The 26685-nt window shown below is 51.1% G+C and overlaps 7 protein-coding genes across 7 annotated transcripts; 5 read left to right on the forward strand and 2 right to left on the reverse strand.

Annotated features, from left to right (window-relative positions):
• Positions 1–3357: 3357 nt before the first annotated feature.
• NEUTE1DRAFT_132884 (uncharacterized protein) lies at positions 3358–4920 on the forward strand (the record flags this gene model as incomplete). The annotated part of the gene is made up of 2 exons (XM_009857492.1): positions 3358–3505; positions 3686–4920. 2 exons carry the CDS (start codon positions 3358–3360, stop codon positions 4855–4857), a joined length of 1320 nt encoding a protein of 439 aa, XP_009855794.1.
• Positions 4921–5760: 840 nt separating this feature from the next.
• NEUTE1DRAFT_90147 (uncharacterized protein) lies at positions 5761–7170 on the reverse strand (the record flags this gene model as incomplete). Its single annotated transcript, XM_009857493.1, has 2 exons — positions 5761–6932; positions 7017–7170. The coding sequence occupies 2 exons, from the start codon at positions 7168–7170 to the stop codon at positions 5803–5805; spliced, it is 1284 nt and encodes a 427-aa protein (XP_009855795.1).
• Positions 7171–7700: 530 nt separating this feature from the next.
• On the forward strand, positions 7701–9811 carry NEUTE1DRAFT_149748 (uncharacterized protein; the record flags this gene model as incomplete). Its single annotated transcript, XM_009857495.1, has 1 exon — positions 7701–9811. One exon carries the CDS (start codon positions 7701–7703, stop codon positions 9690–9692), a length of 1992 nt encoding a protein of 663 aa, XP_009855797.1.
• A 355-nt stretch (positions 9812–10166) lies between these two features.
• NEUTE1DRAFT_105153 (uncharacterized protein) lies at positions 10167–12581 on the forward strand (the record flags this gene model as incomplete). Its single annotated transcript, XM_009857496.1, has 3 exons — positions 10167–10430; positions 10480–12384; positions 12558–12581. 3 exons carry the CDS (start codon positions 10167–10169, stop codon positions 12579–12581), a joined length of 2193 nt encoding a protein of 730 aa, XP_009855798.1.
• An 871-nt stretch (positions 12582–13452) lies between these two features.
• NEUTE1DRAFT_149749 (uncharacterized protein) lies at positions 13453–17467 on the reverse strand (the record flags this gene model as incomplete). Its single annotated transcript, XM_009857497.1, has 3 exons — positions 13453–14744; positions 14802–16958; positions 17009–17467. The coding sequence occupies 3 exons, from the start codon at positions 17465–17467 to the stop codon at positions 13740–13742; spliced, it is 3621 nt and encodes a 1206-aa protein (XP_009855799.1).
• A 1294-nt stretch (positions 17468–18761) lies between these two features.
• NEUTE1DRAFT_90155 (uncharacterized protein) lies at positions 18762–20727 on the forward strand (the record flags this gene model as incomplete). Its single annotated transcript, XM_009857498.1, has 2 exons — positions 18762–20378; positions 20499–20727. The coding sequence occupies 2 exons, from the start codon at positions 18762–18764 to the stop codon at positions 20616–20618; spliced, it is 1737 nt and encodes a 578-aa protein (XP_009855800.1).
• Positions 20728–22144: 1417 nt separating this feature from the next.
• On the forward strand, positions 22145–26104 carry NEUTE1DRAFT_90158 (uncharacterized protein; the record flags this gene model as incomplete). Its single annotated transcript, XM_009857499.1, has 2 exons — positions 22145–23749; positions 23786–26104. 2 exons carry the CDS (start codon positions 22145–22147, stop codon positions 26102–26104), a joined length of 3924 nt encoding a protein of 1307 aa, XP_009855801.1.
• Positions 26105–26685: the final 581 nt, after the last annotated feature.

Consider the following 26685-nt stretch of genomic DNA (forward strand, 5'->3'; position numbering starts at 1 on the left):
CAATATAATTATTAGTAATTTTAATAGAAGGTTTAAAAAGACGGCTATAATTACTTACCCAAAGGTACCGCACCAACTCTATATATAGTACGTTATGAAGAATGTAAATTATTATATTAAAAAGAAGTAGGTATAATTAAATAGTATTAAACTAACCCCGGCCGCTAATATACTAAATCCCCTACTAATTACTTAGGACTTAAATAACAGCGGCCCTAATTGTTATAGCATGGCTAGATAGGCTCCTAAAGTACTAGCTACTAGACAATAGAGTACTGGCCTTACGGCACTATAGTACATTAGATAGAATGAGGCTTATGTTCTTATCGATAGTTAGCCGGATTAAGAAGGCGGCGTCCGCTGGCAGAATCTAGACTTATATGTCCGATTCCGAATGCCTTTGTTTGTATACCTTACCTTCCTTCTTTATACTTAATATTACTTTGATTTGTGGCTTCTAGTCTTGTAGTTTATCTCTCGTAGAATTACGCTTTTATACTAATCTTCTATTATATTAAAGTCCCGCTACTACTAATAAAAACGACGACCCTAATAAACATTTTAATAATAATTTAAAGGAGGAAAATCTGGATAAATTCAATAATACTGCCGCTACTACTAATTTTATACAACGATTAAATAATAGGCAGGGAGTTCGTAAAGTAATTGATAAACTGCTAATTAAAATTATCGTTCTATATAATTATAAAATCCCTATTTTTAATCCAATTCGTCGATTCTATTAAAATTCGTATAAGGGGTTCTAAAAGGCGTAGAAATAGGTAATTTATATTAATAATAAAAGTTACTTTAAATGGGTATAATATTTATTATACTATAAATTTAGAAGATAGATTAATATACCCCCCTTTTTCTATAATAAATTATATACTCTATTCGCTAATAATTACATTTCTTTACAATTCTTCTCGCCTATCTTTATAAATATTACCTCCTATAAATTAACGAATTTAGTAATTATATTATTTCGAAGTATAGAAACTATAATATTAAATTAACCAGCCGAATCGAATTTATATATAAAGCTATTAAACGCATCTTTAAAAACCGTCTCTCGTCTTTAAACTAATTATATAAATATATATAAACTTCCTACCACTTATAATAATAGAAGTTTAAAATTAAATATATTAAAATAAAGTAAAAGATTTTATTTAAGTATAAAAAAATAGGAATATTTAATAATTTAGTATTAAAGGTATATAAAATTATTTAAATCTTCCCTAATAATTTTTAGGTCTCTTCTGATAATCTCTAAGTCCTATCCTACTAACTATTCCCTCTTATTTAAATTGTACTATATATATTTAAATTACTATAGTATTAATACTGTTATATATATAATAATTAGTTTAGAGACCCAATTTAAGACCTAGATTTAAATTATAAAAAAGAATTTACTATATAATATAATTTACTTTATAAATACTTTATATTGAAATTACTATAAATAAATCTATTACGGATATTATTTAAAAATAATATAAATATATACTAGTAACTAAATAGGTCAATAATAGAAATTAAGTACCGTACCTACGCTATCCAAAACCCTACTACTTTATTTAGCCGCCGGTGTAAAATAGTTATCCCCAACCCAAACCTTATTAATTATATACGTAGAATAACAAAGTACAACCTTATAAACTTAGAAGTTTACGAACTATATAATTTAGAGGGTAATTAAATACTACTTCTCTAACCTACCGCATTTATCGACCGTAACTAGTATAATAACAACTGTATCCTATTTTATAATAAAGATAAAATACTCCGCCGAATAATATTATAAAATATAAGAGGGAGGGTACTAACTTCTATACCTTACTACTAGAAATAGCCCTATAGTAAAAGTAATAGAGGAGGAGACACTTAATAAGTGATAATATAAGAACTAACGGTAGAAAATAGGGCTCTTACGCAGACAAATTTAAAAGCCTTCTACTAAAACTTCTTAGAGAATATTACCTTATAAAGGATACTAGTATTAAAAGTACTACTAGTAACGGTTCTAACGGCTATAGTACCCCCCTAGCTAATTAGAACTCTAACTCCCTTACCCTCGCCTTTTTACCCTCCAACTCCCTTATAAAAAGCTTTAATACTCTCTCTATCTCTTTATCCCTAAGTCTAATAATAGCCGCTAATTTAATAATAACCGTCTTATAACTATATACCAACTCCTACTAGCTCCAATCAATTTAATTATAAACTACTAGCTTTTATTAAATAGCTACCTCAATACTAGGATAGTCCGCTGCCTTCTAACTAATAATAAGGGAAGGGATAAATTATATTAATAATGTAATATAAACGAGCTCCAACCCTTATAGCGCTACCTCTAATACTTCCAATATATTTATAGGGATATATAAAGGGAGCTCTCCAACCGCCTCCCCAATACTTATATAGCGGGTATTAAAGTTAGGGTAGGCACGTACACTCTAGGCAGCAAGTACAACCACAACTAGGCTAATATAGAGGATAGCAATATTATTAGCAACCTTAATATTAACCCCCTTAGTAATAGATAATTAATTAAATTAATGTCTCTAAATACCCTCACATAAAAAAGAATACTCCAAAACGTAGATCTAGTAATGCGCGGGCATTAATTCTATAGCTTCAATTGTATGTACACTGGCTGGCTGGGCAGGTGGTTGGCTGGCTGGGCTTACTCAGCGGTAGATGTGGGGGGGTCTTGCCAGGGAGCATTCTGGGTCTTGCTAGCTAGCGTTTTCTCTGGTCGTTGGTGCCGCAGGCAATTCTGATGAGATGCTTAGTGTAGGGACCTTGCAAGGGCCAAGGCCCGTGCTTTTGCTCGCTTGTTTCCCCTTGAAAGTAGAAGTGGAAAAGGGGAGTTCTATCATGCTATCTACACGTGAGTTCGCGATTGTGCGGGGTGGGAATTTGCGGATGGGGACAACGAGAGCTCACGTCAGAGGGCGAACAAGGAGGGCTTCGTTGTCACGTCCTGCTCTTAAACTTGCGACTGTTTCAGCCGGAATCAAACCATCCTATCGTATTTCGACCAATAGTCGACTGGGAAGATTTCAACCTTTTCTTTTGCTCAACATTACAATCCATTGATTAATCGCTATCAGGTACCCGCATAGGTTGCCTTGCTGGGGTTAGGTTGGTAACGTCTCTGTCGTAATCTCATCAATCTCGGCAGAGCTTCGATCCCCCCCCATCTCTTCCAACAAGCCCACCGGCATTTGACATACCCCACGATACGTGCCACAAGGTCCAACAACAACCGCCCATCCATCAACATAACCACCCCATCCTTATAGGGCTATTCCCAATCCCTACCTGACCCTCCGAAGCAAATAAATGACGCTAGAGCTCCATGTCTGGGGCCCGGCTTTCGGCCTCCCCTCTATCGACGCCGAATGCCTTGCGACCGTTACGTACTTTGCGCAAACCCTGAGTGCCGCCGACTACCTGCTCGTACAGAGCAGCCCCTCTGCCGTTCCATCCCGTAAGCTCACCATATCCAGTGTCACTCAACCAGTCGCCATCTCAGACACACCCCAGCCCCGATTCCCTCCGACGGGCAAGTGCCCGCTCCATCCTCCCTCCGGCGCAATTTCATTCTCGTACGGTTGGCCCATGTCAATTCCATCAAGCTAACGGCCAAATCCCATTACTCTCGATACAGATCACCTCCCGGCACTCTACAACCCCTCCACGGTAACATGGATCTCCGGCTTCGACCCTATCGTCACCTATCTCTCCACCCTTCAACCACCCTCTTACCACCACCCTGACGTCACCACCCTCCCCTCACGCGTCTACGCCAACTCTCAAGCTTACAAGGCCCTCCTGACCTCCTCGGCCGCCCCGCTCCTTGCCCTGTCCCTCTATGTCTCCTCGGCCAACTACTCTGAAACCACCCGACCCGCCTACAGCGCCATTCTCCCGTTCCCCTTACCGTGGACAGAGCCGCTCGCCGTGCGGGCCGCCATGGCCGCGCGCGCGGCGCACCTGGGTATGAGCAGCTTGGACACGGACGCGGAGATGGAGCGGCTGGAGAAGGAGGAGCGGGAGCGCGAGGCTGCGGGTTGGGTGCAGATCCCGAAGGCGTTGAGGAAGGCGGTCGGCGGGCAAAATAGCGGTGTCAAGGGCCAGTTGAGTCCAGAGATGAAGAGGAGGATCAAGTTGGAGGGGCTGGCGGCGGAGGTGTTTGATGTGCTTGGGGAAGTTGATCTCCTGGAAGAAGAGGACGGGGAGGAGGGGGAGGAGGAGGCTAAAGAGGGTGGTGCAAGGATCAAGGTGACGTTGGAGACCAAGTGTCTTGCGTTTGCTTACCTGGCGCTCATGCTGCTTCCTGAGGTGCCGAGGCCTTGGTTGAAGGAAGTGTTGCAGAAAAAGTATGCCGGATTATGCAAGTTTGTGCTGGAGTACAGGAGGAAGACGTTCCCTGAGAGCGGCAAGGTGCTGCCGTGGGCAGATAGGGAGAGTGATCCCGCTGTCAGTGCCTGCGATTCGGCGCTCAGTATCGTTGGGCGGTTTGTGAGGGCCGTGGTTGACGATATCCCAATGCTTGGACGGGAATGGAGCAGGTGGTGGGCGTTGAGGCAAAGAAGGGTAGCTGAAGAGAACTCTACCGAGACACAGCTCGTTATAAGGAGAAGCGTTGGTGAAAGTGAACGCAGTCTTTTGCTGGCTGGTGCCGGGTTGACTCTGCTGGCTATCAACGTTGTCGGCCTTGGTATTTACTGGTACCGATACCGAGGGTTGCTGGGCGCGCCGTTGCAGACGTGGCATAGGCCACTGGTAGGCTTGGGTAGCTTTGGAGCGGCAGGAGCCATGTTCGCTGGTCTTGCATGAAGACGTTGAGGGTTGAGAACCTTAGGGGAGTGTATGATACGTGCCTATGATCAAAACTTGGAATGATACCAGAACAGATGCGGATACCCAATGGGAAAGCGATACAGGGTGAAGTTGGTTACAGCAAAGAAGATCCCATACGATGCATCCTAAAGCTCATGCGCAATTGATGCCATTCAGCAGATAATCAATGGTAATTGAGTGATGTAAATGAAAGAGGAAAAAGAGATCATTGACAGACGACCACAGTTCAATAATCCCCTATAGAAAAAGGGGGAAAAAAGGAGAAAAGGATTATTGAATATATATATGTATACCAAGAAAAGGAGAGGGGGGAGGTGATCATCGAAACGTACAGAGTTGGAAAGCAGCAACCTCAACCAAACGGTCCTCACGCCAACCCTGAACTCACCCCAGGAGTCACTAGGCCTTCTTCTAAAATGCGAGTCTTTCTCTGGATTCATTCGTTCTCCGCTGACAACCCCAGATTATCTGTCTGGATATGTTCCAGTCTGTCAGCGGCCTTCGCTTTTGGTCCCTACTCAACATGGCTTTACTTTACACTTAGCATGTGGACTTGCCTTTCGGTTCCCTGTGGGTTTGATGAGCGCGAGTGGAGGAATGAGTTCGAAGGCTGCGTGCGTGCTTTACCACTGCACCAACAGCCCTCACGCTTCTGCGCGCTGGGAGTAAAGCATGAAAGGGGTAATCTTGAAAGGGCATGGACGACGCGGGCAGGCGGGAAGGGGTCGTATTTGCACCGTTGGAAGACGTGACGAATCGATGGATGTGTGCAAAGTGCCGAGATGATGTGGAGTGAGACAAAGTGCGAAATCGGTGACATGATGACCATGAGTCTTTCGTTCGTTGATACTTGATAATAGTGATGTAAATAAACGTATTAAATGTTATGATACATTTGCCCTTGTGTTTGTTGCAGCCCTCTCAAATCTGCCGAATCTCCTTGCCGGCCATTTCGGGTCGCTCAACCTCCCACTCATCCCTCAGGACAGCAAAGGCGAGATCGCAGACCAACAAGCTCAGTCCAAGGCCCCAAACAAGCGTGATAGCATAGAAGAAGTTTGCGTTTCCGCTACCAGCATAGATCCACAGATGGTAGAACGCAGGACCGAGAAAGGTCGTGTAAATAATAATGGCGGCAATGACAAACGAATACCGCAGCAACGGGAAGACATGTCTATACAGCGGCACCATACCCAAGAACAACGACGCATCCGCGATGCTAGGGTATGGCTTGAAGATGCTGAAGATACCCAGCAGCAGAGTGATCACCACAAGCGGCTGCTGGCGAAGGCGCACGCTCAACCCGCCAACATATGACGACAAATGCAGCCAAAAGACGGCCAAGAAGAATGAACGGAACGAGTCGAACATCTCGACAAAGAAGTACCACCACAGGCCGATATTGGGAGCCAGGTCAGACAGGGTAAGTTGCACACCATAGGTGGAACTAAGGAACTCCCATGAGCCGGTCAGGAAGAACGACATTTGGAAAAGCACTGCCAGAGCACCGAATACATCCATAACCATGGTCGCGGTAAACTTGATCCACGCATTGGGCGCTCCGGTAGCGGGCAGCTTCTGCCTGTCATAGCAAAGAAGAATGAGAGGCGGGAGGAGGAGTAGCGGATACATGGAGAGGTATGATGCGAAGGCCAGTGCGACCATGGCGTGAAAGGGTCTGCCGGAAATGGCATTGGCGATGGCGTGGAGAATAGCACAGGTCGTGAAGACGGTGGTCGAACGCCCAATGCATGTCGCGATGGTGAAGGGGTTGAACAGGAAGAGCGCGGCAACGATGGCACCACTCCAGCGCTTGTCACGGCGCGGGGAGGTGAAGCGCGCAGACGAGCCGGCCTCACCAGACTCTGCGATCCTTAAAAGAGCATGGGCGCTCAGAATATCGATAGCGATGTAGAGAAGGTACGTGAAGATGGGAAACGCCGAGAAGCTCGGGAGCAAGTTGAAGATGGGCAGCAAGAGGGGCGCCTGGTGGTAGACGCCGCCATCGTAAGGAGAGACGTTATGGTTATACAGGAAGAGGCCTTCTTGAACTATAGTTTTGGGTAGTTAGCAAACCTGTGTTCCTCGAGACGATGCGACGGATGCCGAAGAGAAAAACAAAAGCTACAACATACGGCGCTTGAAGCTTGTGACTGGCGTTGAGATCTCGACACGGCCAGTCAGGAGGTCTGGAAGACCGGGGAACAGAGTAAAGAGGGCAAGTCGCAGGACGGCAGCACCGGCGTATAAGCCAGCCGTCCTCCTCAACGTTACCTTGCCGCCATTCATTGTTCAATTCGCCATACGACGAGGTGGGAGCTGTGATGTCGAACTTGTCCCGGGGTCAAGTTACTTCTAACGACATGCCCGTCCAGTTGCGCTAAACAGGAGTCGCGCCCAGCACGTTAGGTCGCCCTGTCAAGGGAATCACTGTCCCCACCAAGGCAGACTGACAGCTGGCCCGGCCTCCACAGCTGGCGGGTCCCTGTGGGACAATGGGTTCTGGATTCCAGAAGGGAGCGGGAATCTGGGACAGACGGGCCCAGTAGCCTCATCTATCTGATGCCTCCCGCTTTCCATCCACTACGTTATCTAATCTTTGATCAGCTTTGGCGGTGGGAAGTGGCATAAAAAGTTCAGGACCGCAACGGCCAGAAAAAAAAAAGTTGATTGCAAGTGCACAGAGCGCCCCCACCTACAATTGGCTTCGATAACGGGCGATCGAGTCTGCAGACTGAAGAGATCCATCCTTGGTCCTCTTCTCCTTCTCTCACTCTTCCACCTACACCCAACAACCACAACCACCACCACACCCCAAAATGCCAAAAATCAAGAAAAAGGGCCAGGCCGGCGCGGCCAAGAACTACATCACCCGCACACAGGCTGTGAAAAAGCTGCAGCTTAGCCTTCCCGACTTCCGCAAGCTTTGCATCTGGAAGGGTATCTACCCGCGCGAGCCTCGCAACAAGAAGAAGGTTTCCAAGTCGGCCACTGCCTCGACCACCTTCTACTACACCAAGGACATTCAGTACCTCCTCCACGAGCCCCTTCTCCAAAAGTTCCGTGACCAGAAGGTGCTCGAGAAGAAGATCTCCCGTGCTCTTGGCAGAGGTGATGTTTCGGATGCCGCCCGCTTCGAGCGCCATGCTGCCCGCCCCGAGGCCACTGGCATGCCCAGGTACACTCTCAACCACGTCATCCGCGAGCGCTACCCGACCTTCAACGACGCGCTCCGCGATCTCGATGACTGCTTGTCCATGCTCTTCCTCTTCGCCAACCTCCCTTCCACGAGCGCGGTTCCCGCCAAGATGATCGCCCGCTGCGAGCGCCTCTGCCTCGAATTCCAACACTACCTTATTGTTTCCCACAGCCTGCGCAAGTCGTTCCTGTCGATCAAGGGTATCTACTACCAGGCCAACATTCAGGGCGAGGATATTCTCTGGCTCGTTCCCTACAAGTTCAACCAGAGGATCGTCGGCGATGTCGATTTCCGCATCATGGGCACTTTCGTCGAGTTCTACATGACCCTGCTCGGGTTCGTCAACTACCGACTTTACAGCTCGATCGGCCTCAAGTATCCTCCCAAGTTCGACCAGCTCAAGGACGAGAACGGTGCTGAGCTCGGCGCTTTTTCTCTGGAGGGTGTCAACATGGCCACCCAGGGCGAGACCAAGGCCGTCACAAACGGGGAGGAACAACAGCAGGGTCCTGACCCCAAGGTCCAGGCTGAGGTTGACAAGATTATCAAGCAACTGAAGGAGGACGAGTCCAAGAGCGACGAGACTGCCGAGGAAGATGCCGAGGCCGACGATGAGGAGAAGCCCACAGACTCCATCGACAAGTTCGAGCCAGTTGCCCCTGGTGGTGATGTTCTTCCTCAGCCGGCGTACAGCAGCAGTGACCCTTCGCAGCTGTTCGCCAACTTCACATTCTATCTCTCCCGTGAGACCCCCCGCCAGCCTCTCGAGTTCATTCTTCGTGCCTTTGGCTGCAAGAGGATAGGCTGGGATTCCGTCCTCGGCGAGGGTGCCTTCACAAATGACGAGTCGGATCCTTCCATCACCCATCACATCATTGACAGGCCAGTCGTACAAGCTGCTACCAACGAGGATGGCGATGGCGAGGACAACCAGACGGCCCAGAAGGTCGGACCCAACCAGAGATACCCCGGCAGGATATATGTCCAGCCCCAATGGGTATGGGACTGCGTCAACGACGAGGAACTCAAGAGCCCTGAGCTCTATGCTCCTGGCGCCGCTCTCCCTCCCCATCTTAGCCCCTTCGTCAAGGCCGCCCCTGGCCAGTACGATCCTACTCTGCCCCTTGAGGCTCAGCAAACCGAGGCTGAGGCTATTGAAGCCGACCTCGAGGATGCCGAGAAGGGTAATGCTGAGGATGGTTCCGATGTTGAGAACGACATGGATGTTGATGAGGCCGAGGACGATGAGGAAGAGGAGGAGGGTGATGAGGAGGATGCCGAGGAGGCCGAGGAGGAGGATGCTGAGGAAGATGAGGAGGAGTCCAAGACCCTCCAGCGTCAGCTTGAGCTAGAAGCCGAGCTCCAAGGCAAGAAGGTGCAAAATAAAAAGGTAGACTCCAAGACCAAGGCCAAGCTAGAACAGCGCAAGGCCCTTGAAAAGAAGGCACGCGAGGAGGCGGAGGACCTGGAGCGCGCCAAGGGCATGCTGAGCAAGAAGAAGCGCAAGCTGTATGAGCAGATGCAGTATACCAACAACAAGAAGAGCGCTCAGGACGAGAAGCTCCGCGCCAAGAGGAGAAAGCTGGAGAAGGAAAAGGCGCAGAAGGCGTAAGGTTAAAACACTGGCAAGGCGTAATTTTTAGCACTATGTTTTGAAATGGGATACCAAAGGCTCATTTTTTCTTTTTTCTTTTTGTGTAATCGACAAGTTTTGAATCATACTCGTCGTCCTGAACTGATGCAAATGTGAACATAATCGTGACATGAAAACGAGCGTCCACGAGGCTTTCGTCCGAGGGTTAGGGGTCGCTACGAACCAAACCGTAACGCTCAAGAGAAGTTGGGACGAACCGAAAATAGGACCGACGAAAGGTGAGAGTACAAAGTAAAAGAATTGAGGAGTCGGAGGTTCATCAATATCTCCATCCTTGTGGCTGTGGTACTACCACTGGGACGCTTTCGTACGTCAGTGCGGTTCTTTGCCTTCAATCTCTTGTCACTCCCGTCCTTTAGTGATTGAACACCAGAATTTGCACCCAACAACCCTGCCAACGCGGGAAGAGCACCCACTAAACAGGGCAATACAATGTCTTCACACTTGAATCAAGAGGATTCCGGCGACGAGGATTGGGGTAAGGACACTGAAGAGATTAATTCCATCGCATCAGATGAACTGCACGAAACCCGCCCCAATCGGTGGAATGGGCCCCCCTCCACATGGCTCACATTCACCGCGCAGGAAAGAAAGGCCTACCAAGCGTTAGAGGGCTTGCGCAGGCGAGACTTGTCAGCACATCTCTACAACGCGCACGCATTGCGAACCCGAGCCAAAAGGCAGGAGACCAAAGAGGTGAGTCTACCGAGGCGGTTTAGAAAAGCAAAAGCTAACAATTGCTCAGGCGACCAACGATCAAACTGAAGACGAAGACGGTTCACGGCCCAGAGAGAATGAATGGGCTCCGAGCCACCGATGGACGGCTTGGCCACTGAGGACTGGTGAGGTGGTTGATGATGAGCTCCTCCCGCGGACCGCAGACGAGCACGAGGCTTTCACGCTGCGTCCGCCCGTCCGGACCTACCCAAGCAAGAATCTAGAGGAAGAAATTTCGGCAACAATTTTACGGTGTGCCAAGGAAAAGTTCCGAAGCAGAGGCTTCCCCGAAGAAGACGACGAGGATGATCACTCCGCCATACACGCGGTGGGCGAAGGGAACGATGGCGTTGTGGACTCGATAGAAAAGGGCGACAACGACCATCACCATCATGCGGAATCCAGTCAGTTGCTATCCAGCCCGCCACGGCGCAACGACGAGTCGGCCCGGTATAGCGTACCACTTTCGAGCCCGGTCAAACGTGAGCCGGTCTCCCAAGACGAGAGCAGTAAACAAGGCGGCTCTGCTTCGCATACCCTCAGCTCTTCACGTCGACGTCATCGAGCTCCTACGCCTACCTACATTCCTGGCCCGTCAGTCGATGACGACAGGTCCTACAAACTTCTCCGTCCCGCATCGCGGCGCATCCTCTCCAAGCTGGACGAAACCTTGACAATCCTACACAACGCCCGCGTTGCCGGTCTCCGCGACCTCTCCGAATCTTCTGCTAGTGACACTGAGGATAACGACAACGACGCCGAGACGGAAGAGCCTGATCGACAGCAGCAGCAGCAGCAGCAACGCACACTAAGGGGAAGACCCCGTGCGCGCTCCCCATCACCTTCCGCAGAAGCGACAGCGTCCGAGGCCAAATCAAATCCGCCGCGAGGAACCAGCAAGCGAGGGCGTAAAAGAAAACTACGCATTCCCCTCGAGGGCGAGACTGGGCAGGAAATGCTTGAACGCGTCGCCCGCGAGACTCACAAGCGGATACCCTCTTTCTTTCGCTCTCGGGCTTCCTCTTTCCACACTACCGACGAGGCCGACGCTGACGAAACAGCTTCTGAAGCCGAAGCCCGCGGGCCGCCAAGGTCATACCAACTACCCTCCTCCAAGAAGACAGCGGAACGTCCCAACAGGCACAGGGCCAGAAGCAGAAGCCGAAGCCGAAGCGTAACCAGCACCGCCGCCTTGACCGCCGCCCAAGAAAAAGACCGCATGGGCCGCGTCGCACGCTGGGGTCTCCGCGACTGGCGCGACGTCCTCGGGGCAGCTGCCCTGGCTGGGTTTCCGCAGAACGTGATTGCTCGCGCGACGCAGAGATGCGCTACGCTTTTCGGGGAAGAGATGGCGATGCATACCCTTTGTTCTTCTTCCTCTAAGCGTATCAAGACGATGGTTTACCACCCCGGCGACCCGCCCCCCGACTCTTCTGAAGAGGAGGTGGACGCCACTGATATTGCGTTGGAGCAGAGACGGACGGTTAGCAGGCAGCCGAGTCTTGTGAGGACGTTTTCACCTGATGTCGATGATGAGCAGCAAGAAGACGAGGAAGTCATGAAGGGTGTTAAAGCTGCTTCTGAAGCGGGAACAGAAGCAGAAAGAGCACGCGGTAGAAGCGAAAGCCCGGCTCGTAGCAGGAGCAGAGCTAGAAGGGCGGGTACACCCGCACTCGGTGGCGGGCTTAGGGTGAGGAGACGGTCGGTCACGCCGGCGGCCGGAGGGGATGTGTATTTTTGCCCGTACCCTGAGTGTGCGAGAGCTGTGGAAGGGTTTGGGAGAAGAGCGAATATGCATCGACATTTGAAGCTTGTTCATGGGCGGAGTCCACCTGCTTCTCCCGCAGGCTCTGTGATGGGAAGGGATGACCAGGATAGTATGGATGAGATGGAGGGTGGTATACATCTGGACGGGTTTTTGCAGCCGATTAAGGTGCGGAAGGGGTGGAGAGGAGGGGATCTGATACAGAGGGAGAGGGAAAGAGGGAGGGGGAAAACACGGTCGGAGTATGGGTCGGATGTGGATATGAAGCATGGGGATGATGAGACTAGAGGACATGACATCGACCTCTGAAACAAAGTAGTCTCGATACTAATCTCCTGAAGATTTCGGGAGATAGCAAAATCTGAACTGGGAAAACTGCTGTCATGGAAATTGTTGCGGATGCTCTTAACCATACAAAAGTCTCACTTACCACTGCCATCTCTCTTAGTCTTCAGGCAATCTTCTCAGGATACGATCTTTACTAATTTCTTTCCTCCATAAACTTCCATTTTCCAATGTAATTTCTCTATCTCTTCTTACCCAATGCGAGTGAAGCGGGTGTCTCCAACTTGAGCTTCATTTTTTTGGATCTTAATAGCGCGAATCTTCAAGACATCTCAAACATCCAAGAGGCACAACATCCTTTCTCCTCAGTCAACTGCAACCAGTTCCAGATCTGATACACGTCCCATCCCGGCCTCCAACTAATCCAACTCCCCGCAACCCAACAATCTTTCCCCTCATCTCCTCCTTTCCTGTGACCAGAATTTGGAGGTAGCTCATAAGATACTGAATCTCGTGCATTTCTTAATCAGGCTAGATGGCCGAGCGGTCTAAGGCGCCACGTTAAGGTAAACCCTTAATTCGAGAAATCCGTGGTCCGAAAGGGCGTGAGTTCGAATCTCACTGTTAGTCAGTAACATATCCACCTTCGCTCAGGTGGGCATTCCTTTTTTTCGATACCTTCCCCTGACTTTTTGAACTATGAATCCGTTGTTGAGGATCTCTGCTTTGCCCTCCTGACTCCTTTTTGAGGGTAAGGTTCTGAAAAGTTGTCATGCCTATGTCTGTAGCTCCAAGATCCTAATAATGAGATATGGATACCATTCTCATGACGCAAAGATATTGCACAAAGTAGGTTGAGCGCACAACAACCTGTATAGCAAGGTTCGGCTAATTCTCCCAATCCACCGAACCACTGCGATGAAGCGGACACCACAAAACTGTCAATGAAGGAGAAACCAGTTGATATATGATGAGGGTATCAGTGCTCGATAAAGAGTACAACATAAGCGACAACAGCCAAACCAACCACCCCGTTCCGTCATCGGGAATATTCTTTTAGCAGCCAAACAACCAAACCAACATAGTTAAATAAGAATGATGAAAAGTATCCTTCCCTAATGGTCCCACCAACGCCAAAACACCTCTTCCCACTGATGTTGACCTTACTTCTCCTGTTCCCTAACCCAACTCTCGAAACTCCCTAAAAAGGCCACCAACAAACCAAATCCGAAATCAACTCAACCTAGCCGTGGAGTCTTCCTCCTGTTTCCCGCAATGCCTACACTGGCATCTGTCGTCACCGGCATGTTTTCCAGGCCCTCCGTGATGATCCCGCCAGCATGACCCGTTATCTTTTTCTTGGCTAATACACGAGGTGATTGTCTCCGATTACTTCTTCTAAAGAGTGGTACTTGCGTCGCACTCTCTTCAATGTGGTCCGTATTGTTGGCGTGGAAACCGATCACCGATGTAGATGGCGGCGCCATTGACATTGTGCTGGATGACAACTCGCCAAAAACTGATGTCCCCCCACCAAGGTTCGGATTCACTTCTCGTAAACTCGGGTCTATGGGATGCGACTTATTTCGGGTGCTCGTGGCGGGTCCGGGCGTGCCGAAGGGATTATTCCTGGGTGAAACAGGCACAGACAATGGCACTTTGGAGGGTGAACGTGAAGGCGACACGACGATATCACTATATACCGCAGTCATCGTTGCACGTTTAGCTGGGCTTGTCGTCGGCGTCGTCGAAGGCTTGTCCTGCATGCCTGCAATGAGCGTCTCATGGCCCGCGGTGCGCGGAAGGTCCGTCGGATATTCGTAGCGCTTCTTCTCGGGGGTGTCACCGGTGGGCTCGTACTCGCGGATCTTGGTGCTCTGGATGTCTTCGCGGAGGGCGGCAAGGGGCTGACGGAGGGATTCGTCAAGCGGCTCAAGAGATTCTCGCAGGATCTTCGCATCGTTATCCATTTCGCCACTAAGGTCGCGGATACGGTCGAAGCGCTCGCCAAAATGGTCCGCAATGTTAATGAATGACTTTTCGACTGTTGAGGTGAGGTTCTCCATCGAGACGACATGTTGTTCATGGTGCGCGGAGTTTTCGGAGCGGGCGCGAGAGACGAATTGGTCAAGATCCTGCATCTGTGTATCGAGATCTTTGAGTTGAGCATCGACTACACGAACCGTCTCGGCATGGACAGATTTTGTGGTATTCTGTATAGAGTTGCTGTGCTCGTCGGCAGTCTGCGGCTTTCATTAGTAAATGAGTCTCCCAAATGAGACACAGCACAGGTAGCTTACCGCCCAGTCGTCCTTCATCTTGTTCTTGAGCGCATCACGAGACTTGACAACATCCTCCATAAGTCTGCTGTCCTTCTCGTTCCAAGCGTTCATGCCATCCAAATATTCGGACATACTGCCCTCAAACGTCGCATTCGAATCCATAACCGCTTGTCGAATAAGTGCTGTCTTCCCGGCCAGGCGAGACTCTTGCCTCTCCGCTTGCGAATTGATGAGGGAGCCGATCTGTAGCAGAAGGTTTTGCCTTTCCTCGGCCGCTTGTCTTCGCTCCTCCTCCAAAACCTCCTGAATCCGGGCCGACGCAGTTGCGTTGGATTCCACAATGGTCTGACTAGCACCCTCGAGCTCTTGCCGGAGTCTTTCAGCTTCGGCTTTTTGGGCGCTAATTGTTTGAAGCAGATCCCCGAAGATGGATTTACATTCCTTCCCAAGCGAGCTATACGAAGCATGTAACTGACTGTGGAAAGTAGTTAGCTCGCCCAGGACATCACCTGCAATCCGCTCAGCCGCCGAGGCAATAGCCTGGAGCGATTCTCCAACGCGCTGTTTCACGGTGTCCCGAACAACCTTGATCTCTTCCAGCACGTTGTCCATCTCCTCCTTGGACTTTTGCTTCTGCTCCAACAGCTGTGTCCTAGACTCTGCGAAATGCTCCAAGTTTTGATCGAGGAAGGCTTGGGTTGTGGACAGCTTGTCGAGCTCCTCCTGGACAAAACTTTGCATTCGCTCTGATACGCTGGAGATATGCTCCTCCTGCCCCTTGCGAAACTCCGCAATCCGACTTTCGACAAGCTCAGTAATACCTGTGACTTGCGATTGCGACATGGCCCACGTGCTACGATTGAGCGCATGTAGGTCGGACCTTCTTCTGTTCTTCGCGTGGAGCCCTTCGACATCTTGGACGGTCCGCTTGACGGTAGAGATAAGCTCATCACCCACTTTCGCAAGCTTCTGTTCGGTTGTTTGATGCGCCCTTCGGAGGTGCACCTCCTCCGCCAACGACTTCCTGGTGGCTGCCAGCACTAGCTCGGTTTGGTCCAACACATCTTTGGTCTCATCTAGCTGTGCTTTTGTGGCTTCGTGCTCTTTTCGAAGCCCCATAAATGTTGATGTCATCGTATACAGCTCTTGGAGCTTGTTTCGAAGGTTCGTTTCGAGTGTCTCGATTCTGGCCGCTTGTTCTTCCGTCAGGATCCGCCGCGATTCGTTTTGTACAGTCAGCTCTTCGTAAGCATCGTTCGATAGATAGACGCCGTTTCGTTGACGAGTAGCAATCAGCTCGCTTTTCAGTTTCTCGATCTCGGTCGCAAACTCGCGAAGTAATGTTTTTTTGTTGAGTAGCGCGTTGATCTGCGGTTTGTTTCGAATGTTTTTAGCCCTAAAAGCATAATCAAGTGTGGATATCGTCTCCTCCATGTTACTCCTGGCCGGGGATATTGTCGCAATGATGCACGTCTTTGTCCGCCCACCTAAAGAGTCTTGGAGTAGACGTGTAAGTTTCGATTCTCTGTAAGGAATATGGGGGCTGCGGTCGACCAAGGCGTTGATGACGCGACCAAGGGTAAGCAGACTCTTGTTGATGAGACCAGCCTCAGCAGCACGTTTGTTCTCGGCTCCAGAGCGTTGAATGTTCTCGCTGCCAGCGAGATCAACCAAATTCAGCTTTCCTCCCATTAGATAATCCTCCCCATTCTCGGTTTGTTGCTTGACATGAACGGTAATGGTGAAGACGGTGTGACTACGACTGCTGAGGTCGTTGCACTTTGTCGCGGCCACCTGACGCCTCACACTGCCCTCTTGAAGCCATCTGAGGCCGTCTGCCGCGCTCAAAATGTGTCTTTCCTCCATGCCTTGCACAATAGTCGTGGCATGGCCCTTTTTCGAGTTGTCGTCGAAGATTTTGAGCTTTGTGTTGTCCTCTGCCGAAAGCAGATCACGCAGCTCTTCATTATAAAGTTCGATAAACGAGCATCGCACGCAGTGTTCCTTGTCATCCACTTCAAGCTTATTAAAGAGAGCATGCAGGACTCTGGGGATGATGCCTGCGGTGTCGGGAAGCATGCCAAAAGTCTGATTCATGTCGCCTGACATGGTATATGTCTTGCCCGTGCCTGTTTGGCCGTAAGCAAATATGGTGCAGTTGTAACCGGCAAGCATCTGGTTCAAGTCAGCCATGAACAGGCCCTGATCGGTTTGGTAGTCCTTACCTCTTCCAGGATAGGCTTCACCACCTCGTCGAAGACCATAGCTTGATCGGCGGCCTGCGAGAAGACGCGATCAAAGGTATACGTCTTGTTGCTCACTGCATTGGGACCCATTGATAGCTCAACTATCCTTCCTTTGAGGCCCTCCGTCTTGACAACAACGGCGCTATTTTCCTTGACTTCCCGGTCATTGCGTCCTCGACAGCGCACAACGACATTGATGTTTGTGGTGCCCTCGTCCTCCGGGTCGAAATCGCGCTCCTTACGCTTCGCACCTGCTGTTGCCGATACCTGTGAGTCTGCGGGGGAGGCGGCGCCCGATCGCTCGGCGCGAGATCCTCCCGGTGCGGAGGCATTTCGGAGGGCTGATTGGCGGCCTGTTGAAGACGCCGTGTTTCTGGTAGGAGGAGGTCGCATGCTGCTGTTGCTACGCGTCCCGGTGACGGATGGTGGACGCGACATGGATGATGGTTTTTTACGCTCCATGCTGGAGCTGCGCGATTGGACGATGCTTTATCGAAGGGTCGAGGTCGCGAAATCGGGGAGAAAGTTGGGCCAAAGGAGGGACGAGAAACGAAAAGATGCGAAGTGACGACTGTTGAGCTAAGGTACACAATGGGCCAGAATCAATCCAAAAAGCATTGGTGATGGTGATCGAAGAGCTGATGGCAGAGAGGGAGAGGGAGCGAAATCGTGGGTCGTTTGATCGGCCGGTCGATGTCTTTTTCTTATGTGCGACGAGCTGGAAACCTGCGAAAGACGGCAGCGTCGTCGTGAAGAGATTGGCGTGTTAGAATCTACACGCCGTCGGGAATGAGCGACTGGACGTCGCGAGCCCGGGCTTTGGTTGTCGATTATGCAAGCGACTCGCCTGGGTAGGTGCCGTGGTCTTGTTGGATGGCGGATATCACTTTTTCCAATGTTAGCGTTCGCTGCTTGCTGTTCTAGTTGGGTACTTGCTTGCCTTGTGCTGCTTTGGCGCGACAGGAGGCATCAACATCAGTCTCCACTGTCCACACTGCTGCAGTGTAGTGTCCATATTGGGCCATCGCTGGGGCAACCGCTCTCCGGTGCAAGTAAACTAAACGCACAGACCACTGATCTTCAACAGCGAGCCCGGAATCATCGCTGTGAGCGTGACGCTGACCAGTCAGCAAACAGCGGACAGCGGCCAGCACAACCTCCCCTCAATGCCCCTCTTTGTGTCCCGGCCCTCCCCATCCCATCACGCCGCTCCTGGCTCCAGAGTCCAGCACTGATGTTTAAACGTACATAGTGCTGACCCCATCTGCCCCATGTCTTGCCTGCCGCTTTCACCGCCGCCTGCCGTTCGTTCGCCTTCATGTGATTCGAGGTAGGTACGTTGGTACTTCTACCTACGTAATCTGGAGCAGCTGCCGATGGTCGGGGCCGCCCTCCCCCAGATCACGAGGGGACCTTGACGGACAACACCCAGCAAGCGCCGCTTCGCCAACCGATGATACAACCACCCATCTGACAACCAACGAAGAACTTTAATCCTCTCATCTTTGCCCTCTTCATCGCTCTCTGACACAAAGTCAGTATAGTTACACACCAAGTTACGATACGAATAGATGATATCGCTCTCCGCCGTTCTCAACCGTCCGTCCTGCCACTAAGCCAACTGGATGAACGAGACTCGACGTACGAGTTCGTCCCATCTCCGTCGCTCCCATATACCACCTTAAGCAGTGTACAACCTCAAACATCTTCATCAGCACATACAAGTTTCAATATGTCGACACCTACCTCCCCGCCGATTTCTCCCCTTCTCTTCTCCGCCCAGCTTTATCCCGGGCGAGCGCTCGGCTGGTTGGTCCTTGGAGCGTCGTTGCACGATATCTTGACTCGCCTCAAGACAGAGCCCCAGCGGTTCCCGAATCTCGATGTCAAGTACAGTCCAACCGAGCCGACGAAATCGATTGTCATTATCGATCTCCCTGCAAACGGCATTCGTCTACAATTCGACGCCCCAGAGCAGCGACTACGCTTAATCGAGGTGGTGGACTTTACCAAAAATCATATCTTTCTCAAGGCAGCCGATAACAAGGAGCGTGATCTTGTTCGCCCTTCCACATCATCTACCCCACCAACCGATAACCCCGCGGGCCCTACGTTCCGTCACATCTACCAGCGGTTTCTTGGTCCCACCTATGATGGCGAGTTCATTGATGGACCGAAGACGCCAGACAACGCCGTCGATCAATATGGGCTCTACGTTCTGTCCTGGCCCGGTGTGGCCTTCAGTTTCCTCATGAAGAAAGCGAGCTACTCGGCCAAGAAGAACGTGGTTGACCTGTTGCCATCCACGCAAGTCCCCGAGACCATGGGTATTTTCAGTGGGGATTCGTGGACACAAGCCCGACAGACGCTGTGGACTGATGTGCTGCCCAGTCTCAAGACGTTCACGCCACTCACTAAGGGAAAGGAGGTGTTTCCTGACGAGGTGTCTCTGATCAAGATTTACGGGGCAGGGAAACTGCAGGTCTTTCGAAAGTGGACGGATCAGCACTTTTGGATCAGGCTTGGACAGACAACTCCGCAAGACCTTGTATCCCACTTGGGTCCTCCCGATGCCATATACCGGAAAAACGACCATAAGATGTTCGCCCACAAAGTGCGGACTGGTAGCGATGCCCTGAAGCGACCAGACAGTGCTGATTTGAAGCATCAGGACGACCTTACAGATACAGATCAATCATCGGCAAACGCTGGGTCGGATGGTTATCACTCCAGCGACGATGAAACCAGTGATGTCAGCGTTGAAGGCCACGTGTCAGGCGAGTGCTTCTACAACTATTTCTACCATGGATTCGATGTGTTGGTCTCAAAGCCGACGGCGCCATCACCGGTACCGCCTTCCCAGGAGCAGGGAAAGAATGTACCCAACGTTCCCAGGGACTGGCTTCTCACAGCCAATGCCGACAGCCTTGTTGCCACAAAGATTGTTTTGCACGGAAATGTGCCTGGGTCATATCCCTTTAACCGGCACCGTCGCTGCCGATGGGAAATCCCGTATCTTTCGTCTGCCTCGGACGTTGTGATCAACTCAGAGTCGGATTTCCCGCAAATCGAGGAGAGCCTGCGCAAAGAGTGGCAGTCCATCTACCCTTCTGAAGATGAGGCGCGCAAGGCGCAAAGGGGCATGGTTCTTAATAGGGGCTGGGGAGACAGTCCCGGTAGCAGCATTGAGTTTCTCGGCGGCTGGGAAGGAGACGGCGCTGCGGCAGCACCAGACGCCGGTGGCATGGCCAAGAAGTTTGATGGGCCCGCAGATTCCACAACTACTTTGTATGGATTCCCGGGACTCGTTTTTGAGGTGTTGAAGAACGGTGCTGTTACTGCGGTAACAGTGTTCTAACCCTTTTTGCATTGTTACAAAGTGTTTTGTATTTTCATTGGGCGTTTGGGGCAAATATCGACTTACACAGCTGGTCCTGCGGGACACATTGTTGATGATGTCAACAAGAAGACAACACCGATCTTTCATATTGGTGGTACTGGGTACATGATGGTAAATGGTACATGGGTCTTTGAGGGATGGACCATCTCGCCAGTATTGTTTAATTTGCGTTTTCAACTTCACACATAAGCGGAATGCTTTTCAAGATGGTTTAATCTCACCTAAACCTACAGCACTGTCCAGCACAGGGTCAAGATACAGATTAAGTACTAAACATGCGTTGAACTCTGCAGTCTGGTCCACCACATACATACACTACACACATGCCTACCTATCGATCTCTTGCACGCCCCGTCCTATGAATCAAAGTGATAAACACGCTGGGTATGTCATACATTTGCCTTGTTCTGCTTGAAACACGCCATCCCTGCCGGGAATAATGGCTTCCATGATATTGTAGTTCACTGCTAAAGGATGGTTGGACGGTAGAGAAATACCCCTTGTTGATCACATCGCAACGAGAGTTGTGGGGTTTCTTTCTTTCTCGCAAACCAACCCTGTCACTACCAACATTCAGTATACGAAGAGGACCGAGTTGAACACATCTACCAACGGGAGCTCTTGTTGTTGTCCCACCACATGGAAAAAGTACCACTGTACTTACTGCGTGATCAGCCACAAGATGATGGCCAATTATCAGGCAGTGTTATGCACGTTACAATATCACCATGTGAACCTAGATGCAAGAATGCAGATTAAGGTGCTATACATGCGTCAAAATCGACAAACGGCAGCCCAGGCCCTGTGAGGAGCTGCGCTTCCAGTCGGCAGTGACCCCCAAGCCCAGCGGAACGTGATCCATAGCGGGTAACAGTGGGGTTCTTTGCCCCTGCCCCACTTCCTCGTTTCCTGGTTCTTTTGCAGGCAGGCTCTGCAGGTGGCTCGGCTGGATGCCAGGGCCCCCCCTTTCCAGTTATGATGGAACTGCCGAAAGGTCGATGACACTGCACAGCAAGGACGATCCGCCGTTTCAACGGGCCACAGCAGGAAACAGTGAGCTTTGCAGGGCGATGCTCGCCGTGGAACCAGTAAGTGTCCGGGAGAGACAGCCCCGTACGGCAGGTACTATTTGCATCCCATGCACTGCCCTGGACCTGACCTTCGATTTCGACCTCGTGTTCCCATCATCTGTCCCGCTCCCAACGCATCGAAGCACTCCTTTCAGCGGCCTGTTACTGTCACACTCCACTGGGTCATTGTTCTCTGCCTTACACGCGCCGCTAGAAGTAGTATAATGTACCCGGCGACGAATAGAAAGTAGCCCACGACCCAGCATAGCAGCTGCATCGGTACCTTGCCCGTCTGACGTCGTCGTTGGCCCGTTGTCTTCACATGGGCAGACTGAAGCCGCAGGAAAAGCGCCCAGCCCAGCCAGCCAGACCTCCCCAAGACCAAGATCGTTACAGATACCTCACTGCGACTATCACGAGAACCGATCCGACAAGACGGAGAGACTTTGGCGACGAATCTCAACCGGACACAAGAGGAGCCGAACAACGCCTCGGACGCCAAGACGACGGATCGCATCCTCTTCATCTCATACGCGACGACGGCAAGACTGACGACGATGCATGTCATTAATCATTCCATGCGACTCTAGTTCCTCCGTTCCCGCTTCCTCTGAAGACGTGGCATGTGGACGGCGCAGCACAGCAATGACCGACCCAGATGCCAGCCCATCATCCAACCTTCGTCCGCGCCGAGCAACCAAACAACCCGACCTCGATTCTGACCGCCATGATCATGCCTCGACAGCCATCTCTCGCCAGGACCACCAGGTCACGACGAACCTCCCTGACGTCTCTGTAACTTCCTCGGATCTCAACGACGTCAAGGATGACTACGACGACGCCAGTATACCGCCTGATCAGCGACTCCCCCGTTCCCATCACCCTCGCGCCGATGACCGAAATTTCTCTAAAGGCGCCCTCCGTGCTCATAAGCACAGAACGAATGGCGCATTTCTCCTTTCGGATCCCGCCCTCGGCGCGCATACTCAACATACCCAACTACAGTTACCTAAGAGGCAGAGCTTGTTAGAGCATGGCAGGAATAAGATCACTAAGAATGGCCTGGACAGGTCGCCTGGCCGGCACAAACTTACGGGCCCCTCAAACGAAGTAGGCTTGGGGCTTGTTCAGCGCTCAGGGTCGACAACTGAGCCATCTGTTCGACAACCATCCTCCATCAACGACAGTGCGGTCACGTCGAACCGCGGCTCTTCGGCGGGTGAGACAGTCATTGGAACAAATCCATCCCCACGAACCAGCATGGCGCTCCTGGATATGGAGTCGGCCCATATCGTGAACATGGCTCTTAACCTGAGCGAGTCGAGAAGGATAGCGTCGCGAAGGATCATCTCTCAGCCAGTGCCTTCAAGACTAGGACCAGTGCCGGAAAACAGTACCGGAGGAAGTCTTCGACAACACCTGCAGCAGCAGAGAAAAGTTTCGCGGAATATGTCACCTAGACCGGACCACTCCCCGCGCATCGCATCTGCACGGTCACTGCAAGCTTCAGCCGGTCTCGAAGCATACCAGTACCACTTTTCCCAGTCGACCTTGGCAAGAGCGCAGAAGGCAAGGGAATACTTGGGGCTGATGGCACAATACAGACGGCTATTAGAACTGCTACCCCCATTGAAGGCCGCCCGATCAGCAACATATTCCACCGTTAGCCCTCCCCTGACGCCTAATGGCCCTAACTTCCCTTCAAGACCAACCACTCATGACGCTGAAACAACGATTGGTCGTCCTTATAATCCGCTGCAGTATATCCGCAACAGAAAAATTCGGGCTCGTGAGAAAAAGACATTGGATGGAGAGGGTCAGGGCTTCAACGATGTTGAAAGGGTTTCTGAATGGGTTGACGAAGTAGCCAAATGGATCGCCAAGGGCCAGGACCGAATACCGGGAAACCCTTCGATACCTCCGTTCTCTCCGACTCGTATTCTCTCTCAGGAAATCCCGCCCCAGTCCCTCGGCTCTAAGCCGACAACAGCAACACCCAAATTGAAACGACCACGGGTTGATTGGGCCGTAGATCCGGCAGATATGATCGCAGACATCTATTGGCTTGAACAGGACGACAACAAGTTCCTTGTAGAGGATAGGAATTGGAAACGCCTCTTTCCCCAAGGTGGTGCCGAAATTTACCGTTCGCTCTCAAGAGATGATACTCCAGGCTCAAGCAAGATCTTTTCCAACTCCAACAGCATCACGGCTCTAGACAAGGCTCGCACGGAACAGTCACCCCAAGTTGTGGAACTAAAGACAACACAAAAGGCGCATCAAGAGCAACCGCACGGCTTTAGTGCCAGTCGGGCTCGGGACAAAGCACAACAGAAACTTCGGGCGATCAGGGAATCCCACCATCGAGCCAACAGCTCCATATACAATCGCGATATTCTTCGCATCCATAGACGCTCCTTTTCAGAGTCGTCTGATACAGACAGCGATCGGAAGCGACGGGGCAGACACGGGACCATCTCCAGTAGTGGTAAGGACATACTGGCAAGGCAGATGGAAGACATGATTGCTCAGGAGCAGAGAGATATCGAAGCGCATCCTCTTTATGACCAGGATACGCAACAGCTGAAGCTCCCAGATGCTGGATTAGCGATGCCCGAAAAGGGTCAGGAGTGGCCGCGGATTACATCGACGTCTGATGGGGCTGACAATGTTGAAGGCCGCAGGCCGGCATCCCGCTCTGAGCCGGCTGATTTGGAAGGTTCTAATACCAAGTACCAAGCCAAGCCAGCCCCGGCACAGGTTCTCGCTGGACGGGCTGGCGTTGGGTCACTGAGTGGCGATGGGCGGATTTCAACGGATTACGATACATCACCGCCATATTCGCCTGACTTGCGGCCAATGCATGACGCACTAATTCCTAGACTAAGCACGGACATGTCGGCAAGGCCATCGAGACCAAGCTCACCGATAGCGAGGTCACCGAGCAAAAACCCCCTGACCAAAGTTAGGAGCATATTCCGAGATCGCAGTAACGAGCATTTGGCTGAGCTCCCATCACACATCGGAAGAGACGAGAACCCCGAATCAACGCAGTTTCTGTACGATCGGCAACCAGTAGAGTCTCCAACCACACTAGGATTTGGAACTGGCATGCTTTCACCTCCCAAGCGGAAGACCTCCCGTAGTCCTCTTCGCAAAATAGTGACAAAAGGAACCGACTCTAGCCAAAAGTCGAATAAGAGCACAGGGATTTACAAACTTCGGGAGGATGGTAACAGTAGCCTGAAAGGGCTATTCCGGGGTCAACGCATTGATAGTGTTTTGCGTAGTGGTGTTTCCAAAGTCAGCGATATGTTCTGGCGAAAAGAGGCTGCCCCAGGTCCCTTGGACAAGTATGATTCTTCGGATGAGTCTGATGCGGAGAGTCGAGGAAGGTCCAGATCCTTACCCAGGTCGCCACCACGAAAAGCCAGTCGTAGTCCGTCTAACCACGGAAAGGCGAACGGGGAGAAGAACTACCTGGATGTTATGCCACAGTTTATACCCACCGCGGAAAAGCGTCATAGCAAGACCAAGTCCGTTGGCGGCTCGATCGACCCGAACGGTTTGCTTAGCGCTAGTCCCCCTTCGCAACCGCTCAGCCGTCGGTCCTCCCGCTTTGAACTTCTGAAACCGCCCAAAATCGACATTCAGAATGCATCGCCGACGTCATCTCCAGGTCCGCTGGAGATCACTTCCTTACGTCCATGGGGGCCTTCCGACGTACCTGACGTGGAAGGCTCGCGGAAGAGCAGCGTCAATACAGACGCTGGTGGTGTACAAGACGCCGACGCTCGCCTGAACGCCATGTTATCCATGGCTAAAGGACGTCAACTCGCCAACAGTTCCTCAGCAGGATGCTGGTCCATAGCCGCCGACCGAGAGAACGCCACTCCCGTCCCTCCCCAGACCATCGTTTCCAAGCGGGAGATTGCCCGATTACGTGCGCTTCTCCTAAGCTCCGGCATCCACGCAATGGAAATCGACAGGCGCGCTAAAGCCGACAAGCTCTTGAACACCTCCAACAAGACCGACCACGAAAACGCCAACACCACAACCGCTGATAGCCACATCAACAACAACTCCCGTCTCTCCTGGCCAGACATAGTCGCCCTCTCCCCCGACCCTTCCACTCGTCAACAGCTCCTTGTCCGCCCCGTTTCCCAGATCGATGTCTTCCCCTTGGCCGCCAACATCCTCTCCACCTCCATCCAAAACTCTGCAACGGCATTCCAGTCCTCCGTCGCCGTCTTCCAAACCCAAACCGCCCCGCACATGACCAACCGTGTCGAAGCGCTGCGGAGCCGAATCAGCGGCGAGCTGACGGAGATGACGAGGCGAGCGGCTGAGGAGGCGGACGACGCCGGCGGCGATCTGATGACACACCAGCGGCTGAAGGTGAAGAGGGTGGTGGATATGATTGACCGAATGGTGAGGAGACGGCGGAGGCGCTTTAGGTGGGTGAGGAGAGCTGGGTGGTTGGCGGTTGAGTGGGTGCTGGTGGGCTTTATGTGGTATGTGTGGTTTGTGGTGATGATTGCGAGGGTGTTTTTGGGGATTGGGAGGGGAGTGGTTGGGGTGGGGAGGTGGTTGTTGTGGTTGTAGTGTTTTGTTGTTGGTTGTTGTTTGTAGGAGGTGAGAGTGGGAGGTTGAGCAAGATGGTTTTCTTTTTGGATAATAGAGGTATCTCTGGAAGAGACAAAAGAAGTCAGTGCCGCGTGGTTTGCGGTTTCATTTGTGTATATCGGGGGAGCTCGCATAGGTCGGTTGTCTTTCAGAAAAGTATGGATGCTGGAAGTGGGAGGTCATGAATGGATGCACGGAGCCTTTTTTTTTTTTTTAATTTTTTTTAATTTTTTTTTTTTTTTCTTTGTTTCATTTGTTTATTATCTTTTATTGGATTTCGCCTTTTTTGCTCTCTTTTATGTTGTTAACTTTCCGGTCTGTTGCAGCCAGGAATCCAACAATACCCGGGTTTTGGCTGTCGAAGAGGCCGGATTTTGTATACGTAACAATAGATATTAGGCAAGGAAGGAGTTGGGTATAGCTACAGCAGGTAATTCATTAGTTAGTTTCGGTGCTTGAAACACCGATCGAGTATATGGGGCGACCGTGGAAGAAGGGACTGAACATGTTCTTCACTGTTGATGCTATCCGAGTGGCTTCATACTCGTATCTGGTCCTTG

The sequence above is a fragment of the Neurospora tetrasperma genome (assembly GCF_000213175.1).
Source record: "Neurospora tetrasperma FGSC 2508 unplaced genomic scaffold NEUTE1scaffold_81, whole genome shotgun sequence".
NCBI lineage: Eukaryota > Fungi > Ascomycota > Sordariomycetes > Sordariales > Sordariaceae > Neurospora > Neurospora tetrasperma.